Source organism: Haliotis cracherodii, unplaced genomic scaffold, assembly GCF_022045235.1.
Source record: "Haliotis cracherodii isolate W230 unplaced genomic scaffold, xgHalCrac1.p SCAF_2, whole genome shotgun sequence".
In the NCBI taxonomy this organism is placed as follows: Eukaryota; Metazoa; Mollusca; class Gastropoda; order Lepetellida; family Haliotidae; genus Haliotis; species Haliotis cracherodii.
Genome location: NW_027266275.1, coordinates 51924297 through 51949428, shown reverse-complemented (window position 1 = coordinate 51949428; position 25132 = coordinate 51924297). Strand labels below are relative to the sequence as shown.

At 38.0% G+C, this 25132-nt stretch overlaps 1 protein-coding gene across 1 annotated transcript; it reads right to left on the bottom strand.

Annotated features, from left to right (window-relative positions):
• Positions 1–1252: 1252 nt before the first annotated feature.
• LOC139468207 (UNC93-like protein MFSD11) lies at positions 1253–25008 on the bottom strand. The gene is made up of 14 exons (XM_071250025.1): positions 24907–25008; positions 19354–19427; positions 19002–19109; positions 17012–17091; positions 16369–16465; positions 15809–15991; positions 15331–15368; positions 12455–12520; positions 11241–11366; positions 9214–9382; positions 8335–8398; positions 7038–7109; positions 5874–6041; positions 1253–4340 (listed from the first exon to the last, which is right to left on the bottom strand). The coding sequence occupies exons 1-13, from the start codon at positions 25006–25008 to the stop codon at positions 5880–5882; spliced, it is 1341 nt and encodes a 446-aa protein (XP_071106126.1). The 3' UTR covers positions 1253–4340; positions 5874–5879.
• Between the last annotated feature and the right edge of the window lie 124 nt (positions 25009–25132).

The window sequence follows — 25132 nt, the reverse complement described above, 5'->3', positions numbered from 1 at the left end:
TTTATATGATCATGTTTATCATACTTATTTTATAAAATGAGTGTCAGAATTCTTGTATTTCCCGATGTTTCATAAAATGTCAGCGTGATAATTTCTTTATTACCTATTCTTTCTTAATCCTTAATTTGAGCTCCCCTTTAGAAAAATGCAGTGATCATCAATGCTGTCCAAGAAAACCACAACGAAATGACGTCAACATTCTTCCACAGGAATGTCAAAATTCTAACCTTACGTTACTTTAAGATTTGAATGACGTCAACAGTACACTGGTGTGCAAGAAGTGATATTTGCACTAGTGCAAATAAAAACATTTTAACCAGGTTATTTCTAATCCTATGGGTAATAAACAAGATTATTTCTAGGGTAGCCTTTGTCCACAAGGGACTTGACGTTAGAATGTGTCCTAGCAACCTATGCTGGATGTATCAGGTAATTAAATGGATAGGATCAATCTCTTAAAATCAGATCATTTTCTCCGAGACGATACCTTTCTGCCGGAAGATCTAAACAGTCAACCAGGCTTCTAATCTCTCTGCACGTATGAGCGAAGCATTCAGACACAGTTATCTGACTTCTGTATATAACTTCCGACTGCAAAAAATGGAAAGTTGTGCCAATATATTGTTGTGGATATGTTATAGACCCTGTCGTATCAGAGCAACATGTCAACACCTACATCCAATTGGGGTATCATCGAAGGGATAGTTTAGTCCTGAGTGGGTTTTCATTTGTACAAATAGACATTTCCAAATCAAGGTAAGAAGTGAGTTAAGTTTGGGTTCATCTGACACAACATTCTATGGAGGTGTCTTGACGCAGAGAAGTATTGTATCGGAGTAACAGATCTGGTTTTAATGAGAAAATGGAGATAGGACTCAGTCAGCATACTATAGCGAGGTGTGACTGGTTTCTCAGTTCAAGACTTTAGTATTCACAGGCCACCATCTCAAAGTAAGACGAGTTCTATGGATGAACAACTTCTTTATTACAATTAGTGCGACGTTTCGGTGTAGATCCTAATTGTAATAAAGAAGTTGTTCATCCATAGAACTCGTCTTACTTCATCACACCAACTTCTAAATGCCACTCAAAGAAGTTATACACCATCACAAAGCTGAAATATTCGAGGTGGTGTTGGTGAAACACAGTAGGTTTTGTGAACACCATACCTCTTCGTGTGGGCCTTCATCATGTAAGCCGTGTCACATCCTCCGCTGCCAGTACCCATTCTAGGACAAATTCTGTTGCAAGACAAGTTTGTTTATTGGCACAAGTGAAAAGTACAGATATAACAATAGGTCCTGTAGCAGAGTTATCACAGTTGTTAATGATGCAGCCACAGGATTCAGACTCCACAATAAAGTTCAAACAAGACAAATAAAATTCCATATTTAAATCATTTAATAATACTAAAATAACATATCAAAACTCTTAAAAAAATATTCCTGTTTGCCTATATACGACTTTGGGGACTATTATCACAGTCTGATGCCTGTGGTGGCAGAGGACACAGATACATGACCAATGTAGATGCAGGTTTACAGGGATTGAGAAGTGCAGTGACTTCTTCCAATACAGTTTGTCAACAGAGACTTAAGATATTTTAAAGCATATTCATGTAAGGCAATAAAGCTAAACTGTGAAATGAGCATGCATGATTTACAGTCAATAAGGTCCTCACTGTTGAGTGCTACTATCCTTCTGGCTGTTTGACAGCGAACAACTAAATCATTCAATGACGCGATTCTTATCTAGATTTACAATAATTCCAATTATTTAAGCAACCAAATGGAATAAATATTGTACAATATATAAAATGGACTCCAGGACTGACTGACTGACATACATTGTTACTAATACATGGATCATGAATACAGTTATTAAAACAAAACATGATAGATCGCAAGTAATGAAAACTCAAAATGATAAAAAAACACTTATAAAAGCAAGCCACTAAAAAGCTAACAATATATAATGGGAGGCATGACAATGATTTCTTGACTAAAATCTTAACTTAAAACCTGGTGTCCTCACTGACATCTGTTTACTTCCCAAACATGTTGAGAATGCCTTAAGTCTCCATATGGAATGGAAACGTAACAACCAGAGGTACTGATGCACACCTCTTTGCCATTGTTTAAAACCAAGTGAGGATCATACACCCAATCTTCATCACCAAAATCTGGTTGTTGCTCGCGAGGACATGACATCGTGTCATGAAGGACAAGCTCATCGCAATGCTTGTGACATTTTGATGTAAGATTATTGAAATTATCAAAATTTCATAATACTTTTTTCCTTGTAACCTATCACTTAAATGTGATATATGACAAAAAACATATTTTGCAACTGATAATGACCGGATGGGAAAACTCAAAATAACAATAATGGTGCAACCACAAGCAAGTTCCAAGGTTAAGGTCACAACCTGACCCTGTTACACCACATCAGAGTATAATTACACATAGTGTTATGTAATATCAAAATAATTAGAATGAGTATTTGCAGATATGTTTCCAACTTGAAAGGACAATACCAATATTGCCTTGTCACAAATATTGGGAGATGACGGCATCCTATATTTGCGTCACAGGCAGTTTTATGTGACGCCGTTCCAACAACAGATTATCCCAGCTGATGTTTCCACTTGAGATTAGGAAATCAACATTTTTCTACATTTACTCAGAAGAAGAGACCATTGGTAATATAAATAACCTATGTGCAACTCAGAATTATGCAAGATCTGTCCCTTATGAATTAATGTTGAAAGTGCCTTGCCACGGCTTGGTCCTTACAATAGTGATTTACTCGGCTCAGATAATCTCCAAGTCATTGTAGCTTGTAGGCTTTTCCCTGAATACCTTTACACAGCAAACATTATAGGAAACATGGAAATATACTATCAAATTCAAACATTCAGTAAGAAAATTATTCAACTTTGTGAACAAGATTTGCACTTTTGTAACAATTCATTACACTGTACCTGATCTCCAAACACAGAAGTAAAATGTTGCCAGTTATCCTGAGGACAACGAGTCAGACAGTCCCCCTCTCGTGTTTCGTGTGATAACTTGCACTCATATTGTTATGCCATGTGATAAAATCAACAAAAAGCATTTTCAAATTTGTGCTAAATTTGGATTTAGTCTTATTTATAGAATTAGTAAATGCTTTGTGTAATATTTCTTTATGCAACATTTATCAAGATATTAAACTGTGAACAGCTTCAGTTACAAGTCCCCCTCTCCATTGTCTCCATCAGGACAAGGCCTCACAAGTGTGTCACCTGTGCTGTATCCATTTGGCTTTTCGCAATAAAATATGTTCAAATCAATCATTGTCTGTATGATTCCACAGTAACCTATTGCAGTAGAAATTGGAAACCAGTTGCTCCACATACTGAGGTAGATGACTCCAAATCACCCTTCTAAGTATATAATAATCTTTGAAATGTTTGATGCACAAAATACATTGTGAAACAACAGGGAACTGAGGAGTTTAAGTATGGACACTCAATATCAAAATTGGGGTAGGGGATACAACAACGTGTTATTCTGTTCTACTGAGAAATAATAAACATGAATTAATAACAATATTTCTCGTTTGATTCCATGCATATCCCATATGCAAGAGATGGTGCTATGTTTCCCCTATCAAGCTGTGATAACAATGCAATATGAATTCCAACAAAGAGATTGTCATGGCAAGATGAAGAAAACCCAACTGTGGTATGGTCAGTTTGTAAGTACAATGAAAGTAGTTTATGTGACTCTAACTAAAACCCTAGTTTTATATCTTACATGAACTGATATTCATGTTCAGGTAGATATAAAACCAAAAATGAAACAAAGCATGCATCTGAATGTGCTACAACATGAAAATATGTTCAATTCATATCTGAATATGAAAATATCGTCTTTTCTATCACAAAACAAGATGGTACAAATTACTGTACCAACCAACAATGTAAAGCTGTACACACTGTTTTCTGGAACATTTTCCACTTTTGCATTGAATAAAAAAGTATCATATGTGTCATGTCATATTACTTTTTGTACTAACACCGTTCTTTCTATACAACCGTCACCTCAGATCCTTCAACAAAGATTGTGTCACCATTGAAGAATTACTACAGTGCTGCTTCTCTCAACATGCCCTAGCTCACAGCAACACCAGCGCTGTGGCTGAAGCTATACAACACATGACGGAGCCTGTACACCGACACAAAGCTGGAAGCCCACTGTCCCACGATGGTGGGAGCCTTGCAAGGATCACTGAATGCTGCTGGCAAAACGACAAGGAATGGATGCTCCCTCTTTTGTCTTCGCACTCACAAGGATCTGAGTAAAACACACAAAGTCAAATTCATTTGCAGAAATGAAAACCGGGTGTCGCAAACTGATATTTACATAGGATCTAATGAGGGCAGAGGTAACAAGGCATCATTTTTATCATAATCATGTCTGACCACATTAACCACAAATGCAACATCTAACTTACATCTATAAAATCTCATTTCGCATGGTATGTTATATTATTGGAGTAGTTAATTTCAAATGGATCCCAATGGCACACGCTGACTAATCTATTAAATATGTCACACGCCAAATGTTTCTTGTTCTTTGTCCAAGTTTTATGACAAATCAATTAAAATTTACTGATGTTGATGATGAGTTCGGTAACCAAAGAATGTGTCATGAGCGACTCAAGGGCAGGCAACTCTATATTATCATGGTATCACTATTTCGTGGAATGATACATGTGGATTGTGTGGCTTACATCACTTCCTGTTTTGAATTTTGCATAATCAGTATGCATACGAACTAAGTTGGGTTAAGGGGCATCGTCCAAACAAATGGGTTAATTTCGAATGGAGGTTGTTGTAATTCCACTTCAAAACTATCATATCAACATGTATACTGACGAGTAGCCGTGACATACTGCAATGAGTCCTGTATTCGATCAAACGAGGAAATATTGTGCTAAGATTTGCATAAGCAAACAGTACAGGGTGGGTGGATTACGAGATTTACCGATACCGAGATGATATAGAGTCATATACATCAGCAGCATAACATAGTTCAGCTTGAGCTGGGATGATGCACAAAATCACAGTGTGTATCATGGTAGTCAGGTCAAGATACACTATAATAGTGTAGATACAAACACATCATTATCTGTAGGATGCAGGAGGATCAAAACTTCCACTGACTATTCATTGCTAGGAAGACTGCCACCTGCTGCCACCATACTGCAGATAAGTAATGTCTGGACTGGCCACTGAGCCTTGCCATTGCATACACAGCCTCATGTCTCAAGCAGATTGCTTCTGCAACATCACTGAAGTTAACTAACAATGCTGCGGTACACTGAAAATTACCGTGTACAGCTCAATACAGGTCCTAAAACTAAGTAACATATACTTTAGTATCTATGCATGGAAGATAAGATAGCTGTATTGCAACTACCGTATTTGACGTAATAAGTGCCCAGGGCACGCTCAAAATTAGAAATAGGGGGCTCTTATTGGAATATAATTTGGGTGAGAAAAAAACAGAGTTGAGCGATTGTAAATTTCATAGTTTATGCTGACAGCCTGAAATGATACAAAAGTAAAGTATGTGTGTATCATACACAACAGATATATTTTCCAGAATTTAACTGCCCACAAATAAGGGTGCATATAACACACGAGTGCGTATTATACACAAACAATTAAGTCTTTTGTACATTGATCAATCGGAAGGGGTGCTAATTGGGATTGTTCACTAGCCAATATATTAGCAAATATCGCTGTGGGCACTTATTAGAGCAGGGTACTTATTATGCTGAATACGGTAATTGTATGGTGACACTTCAATGTCCTCTCTCACCACTGATCAGTCTATAGACATGTATCCATCATTGAATGAGCGTGAGCTGCTCCACTCGATGACATTGAAGCAGTATTGGCCGATGGTGCCAGTGATCACCAGGATCAGCAACGTCCACTGCAGGCTCAGGAAGATGCTGTACGCAAACGCAGCTGCTGCAGCTATGGACTGAATGGAACACAACCCTTTAGTTATGATTATCAATCACTGATCCTGTTTAAGATGAAGAACACCAATAAATATCCACAACATATATTATCACCAACACCAAAATTTGTTCCTAAACAGGACCATTCTTCCTTATTACTAACTTTTAATTTATTGTTACTTCAGGGAAATAGTACATGTACTTTGTGAGTAAACATATAGCTTTACTTCAGGGAAACAGTACATGTATTTTCTGAGCAAACATGTAGCTTTACTTCAGAGAAGCAGTACATGTATTTTCTGAGTGAACATGTAACTTTACTTCTGGTAAACAGACATGTATTTTCTGAGTGAACATATAACTTTACTTCAGAGAAGCAGTACATGTATTTTCTGAGTGAACATGTTACTTTACTTCTGGTAAACAGTACATGTATTTTCTGAGTGAACATGTAACTTTACTTCTGGGAAGTAGTTCAGTTTGTAAATACAATAAAAGTAGTTTATGTGACTCTAACTAAAACCCTAGTTTTATATCTTAAATGAACTGATATTCATTATCAGATAGAAATAAAACCAAAAATGAAACAAAGCATGCAACTGAATGTGCTACAACATGAAAATATGTTCAATTCATATCTGAATATGAAAATATTGTCTTTTCTATCAAAAAACAAGATGGTACAAATTACTGTACCAACGACCATGTAAAGCTGTACACACTATTTTCTGGAACATTTTCCACTTTTGCATTGAATAAAAAAAGTATCACATGTGTCATGTCATATTACTTATTGTACCAATACCATTCTTTTTATAAAACCGTCACTTCAGATCCTTCAACAAAGATTTTGTCACCATTGTAAAAATTACCATAATGCCGCTTCTCTCAACATGCCCTAGCTCACAGCAACACCAGCGCTGTGGCTTTATGTATATGTGTGTACAGGGAAACAGTACATGTATTTTCTGAGTGAACATATATCTTTACTTCAGGGAAACAGCATATGTACTTACTTGAACAAACTTGAAGAGGGCAAAGGCTGGAGCACTGTCTTCTGGAAACATGAAGCCCAGCACGGAGTACAGCTTAGAACAGAATCACAACAGAATCACAACAGAATCACAACAGAATCACTCCTCTTTACCCTAACTCACATGTCTGACCACTCAATGATTTCATCAGAGAATCCATAATTACTGGTCTATGTACTTCTGATTCAATTATAAAGACATCAAAACAAAAACAAAAATCACATTCCCTACCTATGTATAACACTGTTTGTTCTGAAGGGGTTTTAACAAATGATAAATGAGATCTAAGGGAGGTAAGTAACCCTCATTTCTTGGACTTACATGTTCCTTTTTATTCCCACTGGATTTGAATCAAATGTTTAAAATGTTATGAGTGAGTGAATGCTGTTTAACACAGCATTCAGCAATACTCTAGCAATATGATGACAGTCAGTACTTATTTGAGTCTGGACAAGCCCAACCAACCAGTGAGTAATCTTAACCAGCCAGACAATGAGCCAGACCCGCCAATCCTCTTCAATCAGGTCATACAACAATGTTGAGATATTGGGGACTATTTTCACCTGGAAGCTCTTCAGGGATGACACACTATATGTGGAGCTATGTATTAAAATGATTGGAATTATACAGATCATCTTCCTGAGGCAAGGGTGTTACCTGAATATATAAGTCCAGTTTCCACCCTTGCCAAACAAGACTGGAATTTTGTGGCTCTATCGTAGTGCCACCGGTGGCTATTACATGTTATGTCCCGTCTAAGTTCTTCCTATTGACCAATCAGATTCCACCTCTCTCGTCACTTGCATTTGCTTCAATCAAAGTGGTGGCGCCCAGTCAAGACGATCTGATCAAAAGTCAAGATCTCTATTGTAATAAAACTGGTCTTACCTAGCAAAGTGCATCAAATCACTTGAGCACCTTGATAAAAAACATGAAAAGATTTGGAAAAATCTCTCGACGGCCAGTTGACGGTACACAAGCTTTGCAAATACTGCAGTCGACAGAAATCTGCACGTTGAAATCCATGTTGTTTATGAACCGGATGTCTTGTTCTTTACACGATATTGATTGGACTATGTATAGACTCATCAGTCCAGCCAAAATGTAACTACGGAATTCCAGCCTAGTTCGGCAAGGCTGGAAACTGGACTTCTATAGTCCGTTAACTCCCTTGCCTCGGGTAGCTGGATACAGACTTGTAAACTAAAGGATGTTTGAGGACAACGATGTTAATAATGAGCATGTGCTGTGTGTTTTGTCACTGATGATGTCCCCCTACCTGTGTGTTGAAGCTGCTGTCCCCGAGTCCCAGCAGGAAGCTGCACACCAGGGCCACGTACTTGCTGCAACAGGACAACATGGAGTCACACAATATCCCAGCTATAGCAAAGCAGGCCTGCAGAACTTGATTCTTTCCATCCATATTGTTGGAATAAATTGGACTGGACGTACTTAATTGGACCGGATGTACTTACATGGACTGGATGTACTTAATTGGACTGGATGTACTTACGTGGACTGGATGTACTTAATTGGACTGGATGTACTTACATGGACTGGACGTACTTAATTGGACTGGATGTACTTACGTGGACCGGATGTACTTACTTGGACTGGATGTACTTACTTGGACTGGATGTACTTACTTGGACTGGATGTACTTAATTGGACTGGATGTACTTACGTGGACTGGATATACTTAATTGGACTGGATGTACTTACATGGACTGGACGTACTTAATTGGACTGGATGTACTTACGTGGACCGGATGTACTTACTTGGACTGGATGTACTTACTTGGACTGGATGTACTTACTTGGACTGGATGTACTTAATTGGACTGGATGTACTTACTGGGACTGGATGTACTTACTTGTACTGGATGTACTTACTTGGACTGGATGTACATACTTGGACTGGATGTACTTCCATGGACTGGATGTACTTAATTGGACTGGATGTACTTACTTGGACTGGATGTACTTACTGGGACTGTATGTACTTACTTGTTCTGGATGTACTACTTGTACTGGATGTACTTACTTGGACTGGATGTACTTACTTGTACTGGATGTACTTAATTGGACTGGATGTACTTAATTGGACTGGATGTACTTACTTGGACTGGATGTACTTACTTGGACTGGATGTACTTACTTGGACTCGATGTACGTAGCCTCGGCCGAGTCCGTCAAGGAGGAGTTGTTGGGCATGTTCAGGAAGATTAGGAAGAATGCCACCAGGTGAAGCACATAGCCAAACAACACTATTGGGTCACGGCCATGTGTGTTGGTTCTCTTGCCAAACAGGCCAAATATGCCACCCCCTGAAAGATGACAGCACAAAATGTCAATCATGAAGGTGCATGTAGTTAACGTCCTTCATGTAGACTGTCATATCTTAAAAACAATAAATGACAACATATTGTAAATATTACACCAAACCTTTACATTTGAGGAAAATATTCTGTTTGACTAAAAGCTGAGTTTTCCTTGATCTCCTGGACAGGATAGAATCCAAGTGATGCATGTTGTACTGTACTGTACCCCAGTACTGCATGCTGCACTGTACTGTCCCCCAGTACTGCACCCCAGTACTGCATGCTGCAATGTACTGTACCGAAGTACTGCATGCTGTACTGTACTGTACCCCAGTACTGCATGCTGCACTGTACTGTCCCAAGTACTGCATGACGTCCTGTACTGTACCCCAGTACTGCATGCTGTACTGTACTGTACCCCAGTACTGCATGCTGCACTGTACTGTACCCCAGTACTGCATGATGTACTGTACTGTCCCCAAGTACTGCATGATGTCCTGTACTGTACCCCAGTACTGCATGCTGCAATGTACTGTAGCCCAGTGCTGCATGCTGTGCTGCACTGTACCCCAGTACTGCATGCTGAATTCTACTGTACCCAAGTACTGCATGCTGTACTGTACTGTACCCCAGTACTGCTTTCTGCACTGTACTGTACCCCAGTACTGCTTTCTGCACTGTACTGTACCCCAGTACTGCATGCTGTACTGTACCCAAGTACTGCATGCTGCGCTGTACTGTACCCCAGTACTGCATGCTGTACTGTACTGTACCCAAGTACTGCATGCTGTACTGTACTGTACCCAAGTACTGCATGATGTCCTGTACTGTACCCCAGTACTGCATGCTGTACTGTACTGTACCCAAGTACTGCATGATGTCCTGTACTGTACCCCAGTACTGCATGCTGTACTGTACTGTCCCCAAGTACTGCATGCTGTACTTTAGTTTTGTTTGTTTCGTTTGTTCTTTAGCGCCACACTCCGCAATATTCCAGCTATATGACTGCGGTCTGTAATAAACAGACAATCCAGTGATTGATATCATGAGCATCCATCCATGGAATTGGGGCACAATGACATGCATCCACCAAGTCAGCGAGCCTGACCACTCAATCCCATTCGTCACTTCTTACAAATGTCGCCTAGTTGCTTGTTACAGCAAGCATGGGTTGCTGAAGACCTATTCTACCCTGGGTACTGCACTGGGACACCTATACCTACATCAGTCACCAGTCTCACAATGTAACGTAGTATTGGGACATCATTACTGGTCACCTACATTGGTTGGGGGCACGGGTGGCCCAGTCGTCTAAGACGCCGCGATTCGCTGTGCAGAGTTGCGTCCCTTGGGCACGCCAGAAACCTATGATTGTGGGTTTGAATCCGGGTTTGCCCCGATTATGTTTCTAGGTTTGTCAGCACCATACCCTTGCTTGTGGGTTTCACAGAAGTGGTAAACGTCTGAGACCTGCATCACTTCGGGCTTTCCTCCCACATTAAGCTGACACATCGTGATGCAACTGGAATACTGTTAAAAGCGGCGTTAAACCCAACTCACTCACTCACTCACCTACATCGGTCACCAGTCTCATAATGTAACCCAGTATTGAGACATCAATACTGTTTACCTACATCGGTCACCAGTCTCATAATGTAACCCAGTATTGGGACATCAATACTGGTTACCTACATCTGTCACTAGTCTCATAATGTAACCCAGTATTGGGACATCAATACTGGTCACCTACATCGGTCTCCAGTCTCATAATGTAACCCAGTATTGGGACATCAATACTGGTCACCTACATCAGTCTCCAGTCTCATAACAGGATGTAGACAATCAAGACACCAAACCAGCTTACCTAAAATCTCCCCAACTCCAATGAATATTCCTGACAAACCAAGGAGACCGTTTCTCTCCGCCCCAAAATGCAAGTTGTGGGATACGCATGTTCCATACACTCCACTGAAAAATGTCAACTCTAAACCTGAAAAACACAAAATCCACCAAATAACATGTGTTATTACAGTATGATTACCTATCAATTAAGTCTTTGAAAGGCATTTAGGAGTGAAACATATAAGGAAGAGAATTTATGGAAGTCAACTTCTATATAATGAGGAACACAACGTTTTAGAGTTTATGCTTACTCCTTCATCAGAATGAATGCTAGGATGCAGAGAGCATATCATGTAAAAACAACAAAAGTAATAAGAAATCAAAGGGGGAAAAAAGAAATGTAGTGTTCCTCATAATAAAGAAGTTGATATCCATAAATTTCCTCTCTTACAATCAATAAACCATTCATTAACGCTAATGATATAAATTTCATCACTTTCCAAAACCTGTGATGTAAAGAAAAAAGCTTTTAATTCTGATTTGTTCATTTATGAAATAACAAAACTATTCAACAGTTTATGGAATCTTTGTATTGCTGTGTGAAAGACCAACTACATAAACAATTGTTATCAAATGATAGACATTATTAACCAGTGTATGGACATTATTAACCAGTGTATGGACATTATTAACCAGTGTATGGACATTATTAACCAGTGTATGGACATAATTAACCAGTGTATCGACATGATGTACCAGTGTATCGACATATTTACGTATTGACGTTTTTTTAACCAATGAATGGACATTATTTACCAGTGAATTGACATTTTTAACCAGTGTATCGACCTTATTTACCAGTGTATGGACATTATTAACCAGTGTATGGACATTATTTACCAGTGTATTGACATTATTAACCAGTGTATGGACATTATTTACCAGTGTATTGACATGATTTACCAGTGTATGGACATTATTTACCAATGTATGGACATTATTAACTAGTGTATGAACATTATTTACCAGTGTATCAACATTATTAACCAGTGTATGGACATTATTTACCAGTGTATTAACATTATCAACCAGTGTATGGACATTATTAACCAGTGAATGGACATTATTAACCAGTGTATGGACATTATTTACCAGTGTATGGAAATTATTTACCAGTGTATCGACATTATTAACTAGTGTATCAACATTATTTACCAGTGAATGGACATTATTTACCAGTGTATGCAAATGTGAAGCTCAAGTAGATCATTTCTTTTGTCTTGAGGAGCTGCAGTGACCGTTCTGTCAGAAATAAAAAGAAATAATTATTAATTGATACATACACATGTATAAGCAAATTAAAGGTTAACAGCAGTGTCTGAAATAACTTCTTGCCTGTCTGCCTGAGACTGGTAAGTTTTCTGTGGGGCTGCATGAAATTTTCCTTCACCTGGCCGACTGGCAGATGATTTAAACCTTACAGCGGTCATCAGCTGATAATGTTTTCTGAGATGGAGGAAAACATTGTGTCATTAGAAAACTTAAGTATATGTTAGTAAATTTTGGGAGCCATGCTTTACCGTGCGCAGCAGTGTGCTATAACTGAGTTAGGGCTATATCGACAAGTGCAATAGCAAGGGAACACTGTACTTACAATTGAGTTCAATTATGATTCCTTGTAGATTCTCAAGTGATCATTATTTCAACTGAATCAAGACCCAAATTGTCTCTCTCTTTTTCAAATTTTCAATATTAAATAATGTCTGATTGTGGGCAGGTTGCTTTGAGGAAGGCAGGCAACACTTATGGGTCACTAAAATTATTTCAAACACTGGTGAACAAAACAAAATTACATGAGATTTATGTTCAAACATAATATATTAAAATTGCCTGATTCAAAAAGTCAGGTTACTCTTAGACAAATGCAATACAAGAAGTATGGACTATTTCATTATCAAACCCATGAAAATATCAACATGACCAACTGTCCTGTGACAGTCACATGATGATCAATATCAGTGTGTGTTATTTTCCTTTGACAGTCACATCTTTTTGCTGATCAATATGAAGGATTAATGTGCTTGTCCCATGACAATAGTCAATAACCATCACATGTCTGCTCTCTCAGCTCTCATACCAACTTCTGTCCTTACATTGTCCTTCACGACAGTTACATCCACGGTAGAATCATATGAAGGAAGGCATTCAAATAATGGAGAAATTGTGGGGAAACAAACAACAGGTATAAAATGTCAACACAATATTGACCAGAATGTTAAAACAACTTGCTACTCTACAGCCACCATCATATTCCTTTGGGGTAGACTGCAGTTAAGCCATTCCTTTGTCCAGAGACAGACATAATTTGCAGGCACCAGCGCCAGCCTCTGACAATTTAGTGACTGCTGTGGCATGGACACAATGGTTGGAATATGTTTGTGATAAGACTGAGGCATGAGGGAAGGTTGACATCATCTTGCCGTATTTCTTCCAATGTTATAATATTCATAAATCAGACAAGTTAAAAGAAACTACGTTGTATTTCACTGAAAATTAATGTGGATGGGCCATCTTGCTTGACAGCAATGAAAGAACAATGTTACCAAGGATACGTTAGATCACAGGGGAGGTAATTTGAACAGCATCATGACGTCATTCCATAACGATGTAACTCAAAAAGTAAACTTTATTAAAGAAATAAACGACTAGTGGGAGTTGTTAATTGTACAATAAAACAATGGAAAAATAAACCATGAGGGGCGCAGCAACAAACAACGATTACAAGTCATTTATTTCTTACATACGAGGGGTGTTCATTAAAGATTTTCCCTGACCCACTTCTGATGGACCTAGTGGAATGAAACTTGGCATAGGTATTAGTCTTTCCCCACATAGGAACCTCCAAGAGTTACACACTTCTCCCAACGTTTTATGCAACTATGGAGACCTCGCTTGTAAAATGCCTCATTTTGCGTCTCAAACCAGGATTTGACTTCAGAAATCAGTGTTTCATCATCTGTGAAACGTTTTCCCTTCAAAAATGACTTCATGGTTGGAAAGAGGTGGAAGTCAGATGGTGCAAGGTCAGGAGAGTAAGGAGGATGTGGAAGGATTTCATAGCCACAGGACCGCGCTTCTGTCTGAGCAACATGAGAGTTATGTACTGGAGCATTGTCTTGCAGGAGACGGACACCCTCAGTCAGCATGCCACGCCTCTTAAGCTTGATAGCGTCCCGCAATTTCCGCAGCAGTGAAGCATAATAAGCTCCTGTAATTGTGGTACCCTTTGCCAAGAAATCCATCATCACTACTCCGTGCTGGTCCCAAAACACTGTGAGCATGACCTTGCCTGCAGAGGGTTGGACACGTGCCTTCTTTGGGGGTAGTGACTCCACATGCTTCCATTGCATCGACTGAACTTTAGTCTCAGGATCATAGTGATAGACCCATGTTTCATCCTGTGTGATAAGTCTGTCAAAACATTTTGCCTGTTTTTTTTGGCACATGTCCAAAAGATCCTTTGAGCAATTGATTCGTGCCTGCTTTTGGAAAGGTGTGAGCAACCTGGGAATCCATCGTGCAGACACCTTATGCATGTTCAAATTGTCATGGATGATTTTTTCCACAGACCCTACACTGACCTTGACATCTTGTGTTAACTGGCGAACAGTTATACGTCGGTCTGCCAAAATGGCTCCACTTGACGGATAGTGTCCTCATCAATGACTGAATGGGGGCGACCAGGAATGGCAGCTGTTTCCACAGATGTCCGACCACACTTGAACTGGCGATGCCAGTGTTTAACAACGTCATATGATGGGGCATCTTCCCCATAAGTTGCTTTCATTTCATCAAAAGTTTCTTTTGGTGTGCGACCTTTCAAATATAAAAACCTAATCACTGCTCAGTATTCTACTGGCTCCATTGTCACACCCTACTCGATCATAACACCTGTAAAAGTGGTAAGATTAATAGTTCGGTGCTGCAAATTCAGACATATCCCACAGATACATGTATCATTACACATGTGAAATTTCAACCAAATATGAGAACCCTAAGTGGTTTAGGGGAAATCTTCAATGAACACCCCTCGTACAATTAAGAATACTCACTGAGAGCAGAAAGAGCTGTGTCTGCACTGTGTGAACCACTGAAACATGAAACAGATGCACATATATCGGTGGGGTTTCATGTGAGGCCATGACAGACATTGCAAATACAGTAAACTACGGTTATAACAAACTCAAAGGGACCACTAATTGTAGTTTGTTATAACATAGTTTGACATAAGCATTTTGTCTAAAATAAACAGCAAATGGTCAGGACCTAAACAACAGTTTGTCATATCTGTTAGTTCGTTATGAGCGTGACCATTATTACCGTAGTTTACTGTAAATTAAGTCATCTGTAGTTGGAGACAAGTCAATATTATACCCTGGTGTGGCAAAGATTGTGTCAGTTGTGAGCTGACATAGTGTCATTGTATAAAGTAATCTGACTGGAACCTGACTGGTACTGACAACCATTTATACTCTGAATTTTCATGAGGTCTTCAAGAAACATTCTAAACAATGAAGGACACATTGTTACCTGGAATTCAGATTGACCAGATTTTCAGCATCAGATGGTCGCTTTTTTCGGATGAGAAACAGACAGAGGACTCCTAGCAGAGCTGCAGAACTCAAACCAATAAACAGATCGGTTCTTTCAATGTCTGTCACCTCGCTCTTGGACTTGAACACAAAATAGCTGTACATATTCCCAAACAGGAGACTGAAACATTCAACCAATTTGCTGATCATAATAATTGCTTTCAAGACATTATCCTCAAATCAACTTTGACAACATTTTCTCTATATTGTGTCTTCAGCCAAAATGATGATCAATAAAACAAGACAACAAATTTGTTTGGCCTTAATTTCCCCCATTCATGCAGATCCTCAAAACTCTTGATAACCTACAAGTACAAACACCATTATAATTACCTTATAGCTCCCTCATTAACATCCAAGTCAACGTCTCTACCTTACTCAAGGTTGCTACCTCACAGCCCATCACTTTCATCAAACTAAAGTCCCAGCTATGTTTCAATCCCTTTTCAATCCCTTGGAATAGAGAATGTTTGCTTGTGTGAGGCCTATGACATGTACCTGCACTGCAGCAGAGCCCAGAATATACCGCTGTTCCGAGCCACAGTCTCTGTGTCGGAATTTATTGTCAATGTTGATCCTTGGGCTGTCCACAAAACTGGAAACAAAAGCAGCACTTTAACATGAAAAGTTCTGACATCCAAATAATTTGAGCACTAAAAGTAGTTTATTAAATAAAGGCTTATGTTATAACCCCTTCTGCAGGTCTCAAGGATTCTAGCTTGGGTAACACCTCCACCAATCCATATCACCCTTCAGGTGGTCACTAACATATACCTAAAAATATCCAAAATTCTATATACATATTTATAAATGTTCTAATTCAAAACTATTTCTTAAGAAACAATTCCCAATTTCATGCAATGAGACGACTCTTCATCCGTTCCTTGTTTTTTATCAGTTTTCTCTATGTCACTTCTCAGGGCTATGGATGGACCTGTTAGAAATGTTAGCCATTGAAAACTGTAGGACAGCTTTGAATACTTTAATTCATCAAAAGTGAATATTAAATAAAGATTCCAGATCGAAAACAAAAACTGGTGGTTGTTTTGCAAGGGCAGCCATCTTGTGGCAACTCCCAAGAGTTGTTTTCGGCCACTGCATGCAACTTCATTGATTCATTCTGCTGTCACTGGCAACTTACTCGCTGCCCCGAATCCAACCAGCGCTGACCCCAGGTACAGAGCCCATTCCATGGGTTTCAGAAACGAGAGGATAAACAGACTGAAACAAATATCATTGTGCTCACTATTCAGTCAACAAAAAGCATCATGATTTTATTAATCTTTATTGAGTACAGTACAATATTACCCACAGTGGCTAGGACATCAGTGATGTTATTCTCAGTCTTTCTCACAGAAAACAAAAAATTCTGCTTCATGCTGATCGGCCATTTAACTGTTTATGAAGCGGCCCCTAGCAACATGGCAGCATATTAACACATTGTCACAAACAATTAACAATGAAATCATCCATTGTTCAAGGCATCACTTCAACAACAGATTGACTAAACTGATGTCTCTCTTGTGATCAGGAAGCTCACTTTTTTCTCCAAATTTTCAGAACACAATTCACACCCTCATATCACCATGATTCACATCCTCATATTACTATGATTCACATCCTTATATTTCCATGATTCCCACCCTTATATTACCATGATTCACACCATCATATTACCATGATTCACAACCTCATATTACTATAATTCACAACCTCATATTACCACAATTCACACCCTGATATCACCATGATTCACACCCATATATCACCATGATTCACACCCTCATAGTACCATGATTCACACCCTCATATTACCATGATTTACACTCTCATATCACCATGACTCATATCCTCATATTTCCATGATTCACACCCTCATATTTCTGTGATTCACATCCTCATGTTACCATGATTCCCATCCTTATATTACCATGATTCCCTTATATTACTATGATTCCCACCCTTATATTACCATGATTCCCATATATTACCATGATTCACACCCTTATATTACCATAATTCACACCCTTATAAATATTACCATGATTCCCTTATATTACCATGATTCCCACCCTTATATTACCACAATTCACACCCTTATATTACCATGATTCCCTTATATTACCATGATTCACACCCTTTTGTTACCATGATTCACATCCTCATATTACAATGATTCCCTTATATTACCATGATTCCCACCCTAATATTACCATGATTCACACCCTTTTGTTACCATGAGTCACATCCTCATATTACCATGATTCCCTTATATTACCATGATTCCCACCCTTATGTTACCATGATTCACATCCTCATATTACCATGATTCACAACCTTATGTTACTATGATTCACACCCTCATATTACCATAATTCACACCCTTATATTACCATGATTCACACCCTTATGTTACCATGATTCCCACCCTTATATTACCATGATTCACAACCTTATGTTACCATGATTCACACCCTCATATTACCATGATTCACACCCTTATATTACCATGATTCACACCCTTATATTACCATAATTCACACCCTTATCTTACCATGATTCCCTTATATTACCAAGATTCACACCCTTATGTTACCATGATTCACACCCTCATATTACCATAATCCACACCCTTATATTACAATGATTCCCTTATATTACCATAATTCACACCCTTATATTACCATGATTCCCTAATATTACCATAATTCCCACCCTTATATTACAATGATTCCCTAATATTACCATGATTCCCACCCTTATATTACCATAAATCACACTCTTATCTTACCATGATTCCCTTATATTACCATAATTCACACCCTTCTGTTACCATGATTCACATCCTCATATTACCATGATTCACACCCTTATATTACCATGATTCAATTATATTACCATGATTCACACCCTTATATTACCATGATTCACACCATTTATTACCATGATTCATTTTTACATTACCAAGATTCACGCCTATATATTACCATGATTCACACCCATATATTACCATGATTTACACACTCATATCACCATGATTCACCCCCTTATTTTCCAATGAATCACATCCTTATATCACAAAATTTTGAATATTGATCAATCCATACAAAAATAATAAACATGACACTTACAAATACAACAATGCTCCGATGATCATGGACAGTTTTGGGCCTACGTAACTGACAAAAGACGGGGCAGCCCAGTTGGACAGGGAGAATACTCCATAGATGATACCCAGGCTGAAAAACAGGAATCAATTAAGTCATCGAAAAAAAACATATTGCATATGGCCAAAAAAACAATAGGAGTGTTTCCTAATGAAATCCATCACAAAATGGGGTGGGTAGGGTATGTTCATAGTTTGTTTTTTAACACATTTTCTTCTTAAAACAGTAATTAGTGCTATGCCAATACAAGCAAGCTTTAAAATGAAGATAATAACTGGATTATACCATAAGTCCATTTCATAAAATAGTCACACACCTTGTGTAGCCATTTCCAGAAAATGTGTTGTTAGTGTCATTGTTTGACTTGCCGACACTGTCCAGTACTGTTTTCTGCAACACAAGAATGATGAATATATAATGCCACAGACACTGTGAGTTATACCCACAAATCTCAGTTAAGAGTAAGACTAGTGGCTTTTATGGCGTCACAAGAAACCGTCAGTACAAGAATGATGAATATATAATGCCACAGACACTGTGAGTTATTCCCACAAATCTCAGTTAAGAGTAAGACTAGTGGCTTTTATGGCATCACAAGAAACCGTCAGTACAAGAATGATGAATATATAATGCCACAGACACTGTGAGTTATTCCCACAAATCTCAGTTAAGAGTAAGACTAGTGGCTTTTATGGCATCACAAGAAACCGTCAGTACAAGAATGATGAATATATAATGCCACAGACACTGTGAGTTATTCCCACAAATCTCAGTTAAGAGTAAGACTAGTGGCTTTTATGGCATCACAAGAAACCGTCAGTACAAGAATGATGAATATATAATGCCACAGACACTGTGAGTTATACCCACAAATCTCAGTTAAGAGTAAGACTAGTGACATTTATGGCGTCACAAGAAACTGTCAGTACATACAAAAACATCCCATGCTGATCACTCTAACTCAGCTAGATGTAGTCATTAGTTGAAAATGTCAACAAAGATATGCAGCTATCAGCACAGATGTCCAAAACATGTATGTATGTACAAAACATATAGAATTCTAATAGATAATAATTATGGAAGTAACTAATTTTCAAAAATATTTCAGCAATACCCAAGAAAAAATAATATATTCAAAAGAAAATATTTGGAATATTGTTCAGGATAGCTGAAATAGGCTTGATACTTCTATTGTCTGTGGGGAAAGAAGTATTAAGTTTGAAAACCTCTGCATACAAAAACTTGATAAACTCGGCCAAACTGTGTTGTACTATGTCAGGTGAAACATCAATATAAAGGAGAAAATCTTACTACTGCTGGAAATAGGTTTTCCCTTTGGAACTTAGTGTGTCAACCAGAAGAATGTTTTTCAATTAAAAAAGTCATATGTTGCTTAAAAATCTGTTAATTAAGAACATTCATGAGTTCATCATTTCCCACGTGTTTATCCAGTTTAATTTTCTGAAAGCACATTTATCACTGGCTTTATACAATAAAAATCATCACATTGATATAAATTTTATAAATATATGATTTCTAGATGTGCCCTAAAGACACTGTCAACTTTACCAGTGCCATTATGATTTTAGCCATGCCATTGGCACATTTATACCAGGGTATTTCTAACTTGATTCCACTAAGAGCATTTATAATTCACACACATTTTCAGCGCAGCCTTGTGGCAACATATTGAAACTTCACATGATTGTGTAGCTGGTGTCGTATACTAGACACACTGTAAAAAGCACAACATGTTACATATTGTAGTGTTTAGTATGTTACAAACTCAAAATATATACAACATGGTTTGTGTTTGTTGTTTAACGCCACACTCTGCAACATTTCAGCTATATGACAACAACCTGTAAATAAGACAGCCATGCAGTGATTGATATCATGAGCAAAGATCCATGCTGTGGGGTACATTGACACGTCATCAACCAAGTCAGCGAACCTGACCACCCGATCCATCAAGTCACCTTCTACAACTAGGACAGGTTGCTTGGGACCCATTGTACCCAGATTTCCTGGTTGTTAATGGTCAGATAACAACAACTGGAAGTTGAACCAACTCTGGTGCCATTATTTCAAGAAACACTCATGCCATAGCCCAGCTAAATGAGCATTCTGAGAAAAGTATTAAGGGCATGGGCAAAGTGCAAAAGGTCATATCATTGTCAGTAGTCAAATGACAGCAAAGAAAACAAATAGGCAGGAAAATATTTGGTAAAATTAATTCCTTGAATTGGTAATTAAGAAAATCCTTTTCCAATAACTAGCTGATTCTTACTATTCCTCATCTTCATGTGAAAGAGAGATATAGGGAAGACAGAACTTTGGACTCCATTAGGACTGTTGCGAGTCATAAACAATACTATATTTACAACTGGCCACATGACTCACCAGGGCTGTCGCTGCTTACAATAGTGTCAAGTGAAAGATGTGTTGGAACAATACTATTGAACAGAAATAGAACCTGCCTCATCATGTGACAACGGAAACAAGGTCGACTTTTCAATTTAATCGTTAACAAATATTTGCTAACATTTAGCTTGGGTTGGTCGAACTAAAAATAAAATAAATTTGTATAGCTCAATGTACACGAGCATTATACTTTATTTATCATGAAGTTGTTTGGTCTGTCCATTAAATTAACACTTAATACTATTCAATGTGTAGCAGACTTAGTGTTTTAACAATACCTGACCTGAGAAGGCTTTGTTCTCTTTATAAGTTTTATTCGGTGGTAAAAGACTCACACACTTCATTTAAATTAATTGACAAAATAAGTTACTTCATATCTGTACAATGTTTACAGTTGTTATTTTTTTTTTTAATATATCAAAGATGGAGTGGTCAGATTTTATCTATACCTTCGAAGAGCCCAATATTTGGTTAAATCAACAACTAATGTCAGTAACAATTACCAAATCATAATAAAAATTTCCCATTCACATTATCATAGTTACAACTAATGTTATGGCTTTGCACATAGAAATGCTTAAATATAAAATTTTGATACAAAGAATTAACTCCATTTAAATTGAAAAGGAGCCCCAGTGAAATGTGAGATTCAGCCTGACGCTGAGGAAAATCTAGACTTGCTTCATTTCGAGCTTTTGCATTACAGAAAGGACTGGGCGGAAGGTAAATGATATGGTTCAGGGACTGAGGCAGACTAGGCTTTGCAGGTTGGTGAATTTTGCAGATAACTGAACCAAAATAGAGGAAGATGTTTTAATGCTTTGCTTTACAATATCATATCGAATGCAGTGTTTAAAGACAATTGCATTTAAGGAAACAAAAACTTAGGAGAAAATAATGTCTACAGGAAATGAGTTGGAGTCAGTGGTTCCTGAACACTAGTTAGCTACATGAAGATTTCTAAGATACAATGGGGTAACACTAATTAATTTCTTTAACATAAACAAACAGATAACAACAACAGTGGAGGTTTACCAGATGCTGTTTGTTGAAATACCCCTAACCATTGCAGTTTGATAGAAACATATACCGATAGTGAAATTGAATTCTGATTGTAAGGATGATAAGATGAATGAGATTGACCTCCATCCTATTCTACATTACATAGCTTGATATTATTAACTTATATCTGTAATAATGAAATACAAACATGCTGTTTGGCAGCTTTGAAATTGAAAATCATGTCAAAACAAAACCCAGTGTATTTTCGCCACATTGTTTACGATTTGCATGTTGAGCGCAAATAGCGATGTCTTGTTGAACAACTTGGATCTTCCAATAGTCATTACCATCCACACATAGTTTAAGGCCTGTGTCCTGTGGTTCTTATGGATAAGATTTACAAATTGACAAACTAGTCAAATTGGTGGCCCATCATCTGTGGGAAGTGTGACCTTGTTTCGCTATTTTCTCCTGTATCAAAAAAATGTAGAATGGTGAAAATTTGCCTGAACCATTCTACCAACTGTATCTCTGTTAGGTCAAGAATGGTTTCCATGGCAATAATATGAGAATACCTACTTTTTGCCATTGCCCCCCAATATATGCAAATATTTGATGGAATATGGTGGCAGGCAAGTGTGTGGGTTTTTCATATTCTTAGCAATTTCACACCTACATTTTTATTGCCTAGTAGTTTCGGATCTCATGTGTCATTTTGTAACCTGGTACTTTTATATCCCTTAGGTCATTTTGAAACCAGGATTTTTAATATAAGGACTTTTATACAAATACAGGACTTTCCGTTAGCGCCTGATAATTAATGTCGACCTTGATAGTTACAGTTTAGTTGAATATACCAAGTGAACCATGTGTAGGGCTAGCAAAAACATATCTATAATCAGAATTATTGTTGATGGGAAGAAATATCAACGATTATTGAAATGTAAATTATGTCATCAATTATATATTTCATAAACTGCTGAGATGAAAAAAGTTTAGATTTACCAAAAAGACATGTTATTGTTAGTCATGTCAATTGCCGAGGATGGAAAGTACCCAGTAACTGTTTTTTTAATGTCCACAACGTAATCTCTGCATAAATGTGCCACCACTCACCAGTCAAGTGAAATATGTTGATTCCTTTCGTAATTTTTTGTGTGTATTTGTTTCAAGTTACTTCTCTGATATTTACTGATAAATTATTGATATTTAGTTAACGATTATCAATCTCTATAACCTGTAACGATAGTCAGCCTTAATTATGTGATAGACGCCTTTTGCGGCAAGCATGGGTTGCTGAAGACCCATTCTAACCCAGATCTTCATAGGTCGGTTGAAAACCTATAAATATAATCAGGGTGAACCAGGATTTGAACTATCATAGGTTTCTGGCGTGCCCATTGGATGCAACTCTGCACAACAATTTGCAGTGCCTTAGACAACTAGGCCACCAATACCCCTTGATGATGTATAAACAAACCCTGGTAATGAGACGACCTGAGAGTAACCAAACTACCAGGACATGGAATGACACAGAACCAACTAGTTCCCTTAAGATAAGTGCCCCTTTCAAATTGTTTGAAAGATTATCTTGTCAGTTATATGACACTGGTTATCCATATGAAACAGATGCATTAAAAGTGGAGCACCTTCGGAATACAGTTTGTTGTACTTTATTCTAAAGGTAGGCCACAGGATCCCAGGCACTATCACAAATAAATAGCACTCATTTACTTAGTGATCAACACCAGATTGTTTTCCTTGTTGCACATACAATAATATTCCACAAGAATTGATAAATATTTTCAGATTTTCTTTCAAATTCCATTTTTATTTTTTGTTAAAAGATGTAAGGTAGCTAAGCCATCGACCCTAAAGAGCGTAAAGAGGTACCATGGCTAGCCCTAAGGATCCAAGGGGTTGTTTGATTTGCCAGGGGTTTCCAACGGTAAGGATCGTGAAGTGTCTTTGATCAGAAAGGGACATCCCAATCCTAGTGTTAGTATAGGTATGCTTGATCGGAAAGAGGATCCAAGGGCTATGAATAGAGTTGGGTGTAACCTAATTCACTTTATTTTTTGGTACTTGTAGGCCACGGGCCTTTTTGTACAGACGAAATACAATTAAGGTGCAACCTACTAAAAACCTTACGTGCCTAAGAATCGAAGACGCACGTAAGATCCGTGAAGCCAGAACCACAGAAGGAAATCTGTGCCAGTTAGTCCTATATAAGCTGCGCCCGGTAAACTGCATTGTTGCCAAGAAAAGTTGGATCGGTTGCAGTTGCTTTCTATTTCCATATTGTGCGCTGGAGGTTGTCAGAATCAAAACAAACACTGAACAACACCCCCTGACCGAGCAGTGCGGTCGGCTGGAAATGGCGTGCCTGTTGACAAGAAAACACATGAACAAGATCAAAAACATCTAATAACGCTCTCCTTACCTCTACCATAGAACATGTCTGGAACGCAGTAAATATAAACATAAACGCCAGTCCAAGAATTATTATGTTGTAAAGGCGAACATCGCATCCACCAGTCGCCATCTTGTTCTTGTGTTATCACATGACTCATGTATATCGGTGATTTTCGTAAAGATAATAGAAAGTAATATTTATATTGCATCATAACTTCATTTTAATCATTTCTACAATACACACCAATAACGGT

Bases quoted from the DNA above. Each gene is read 5' to 3' on its own strand.
- LOC139468207 (XM_071250025.1), bottom strand. From the start codon at position 25,008: ATGGCGACTGGTGGATGCGATGTTCGCCTTTACAACATAATAATTCTT. The intron at 12,521-15,330 runs GTGAGTATTCTT...TATTTCTGACAG, and splicing joins CACAGCTCTTTCTGCTCTCA to AACGGTCACTGCAGCTCCTC. The intron at 9,383-11,240 runs GTAAGCTGGTTT...GTCATCTTTCAG, and splicing joins TGGAGTTGGGGAGATTTTAG to GGGGTGGCATATTTGGCCTG.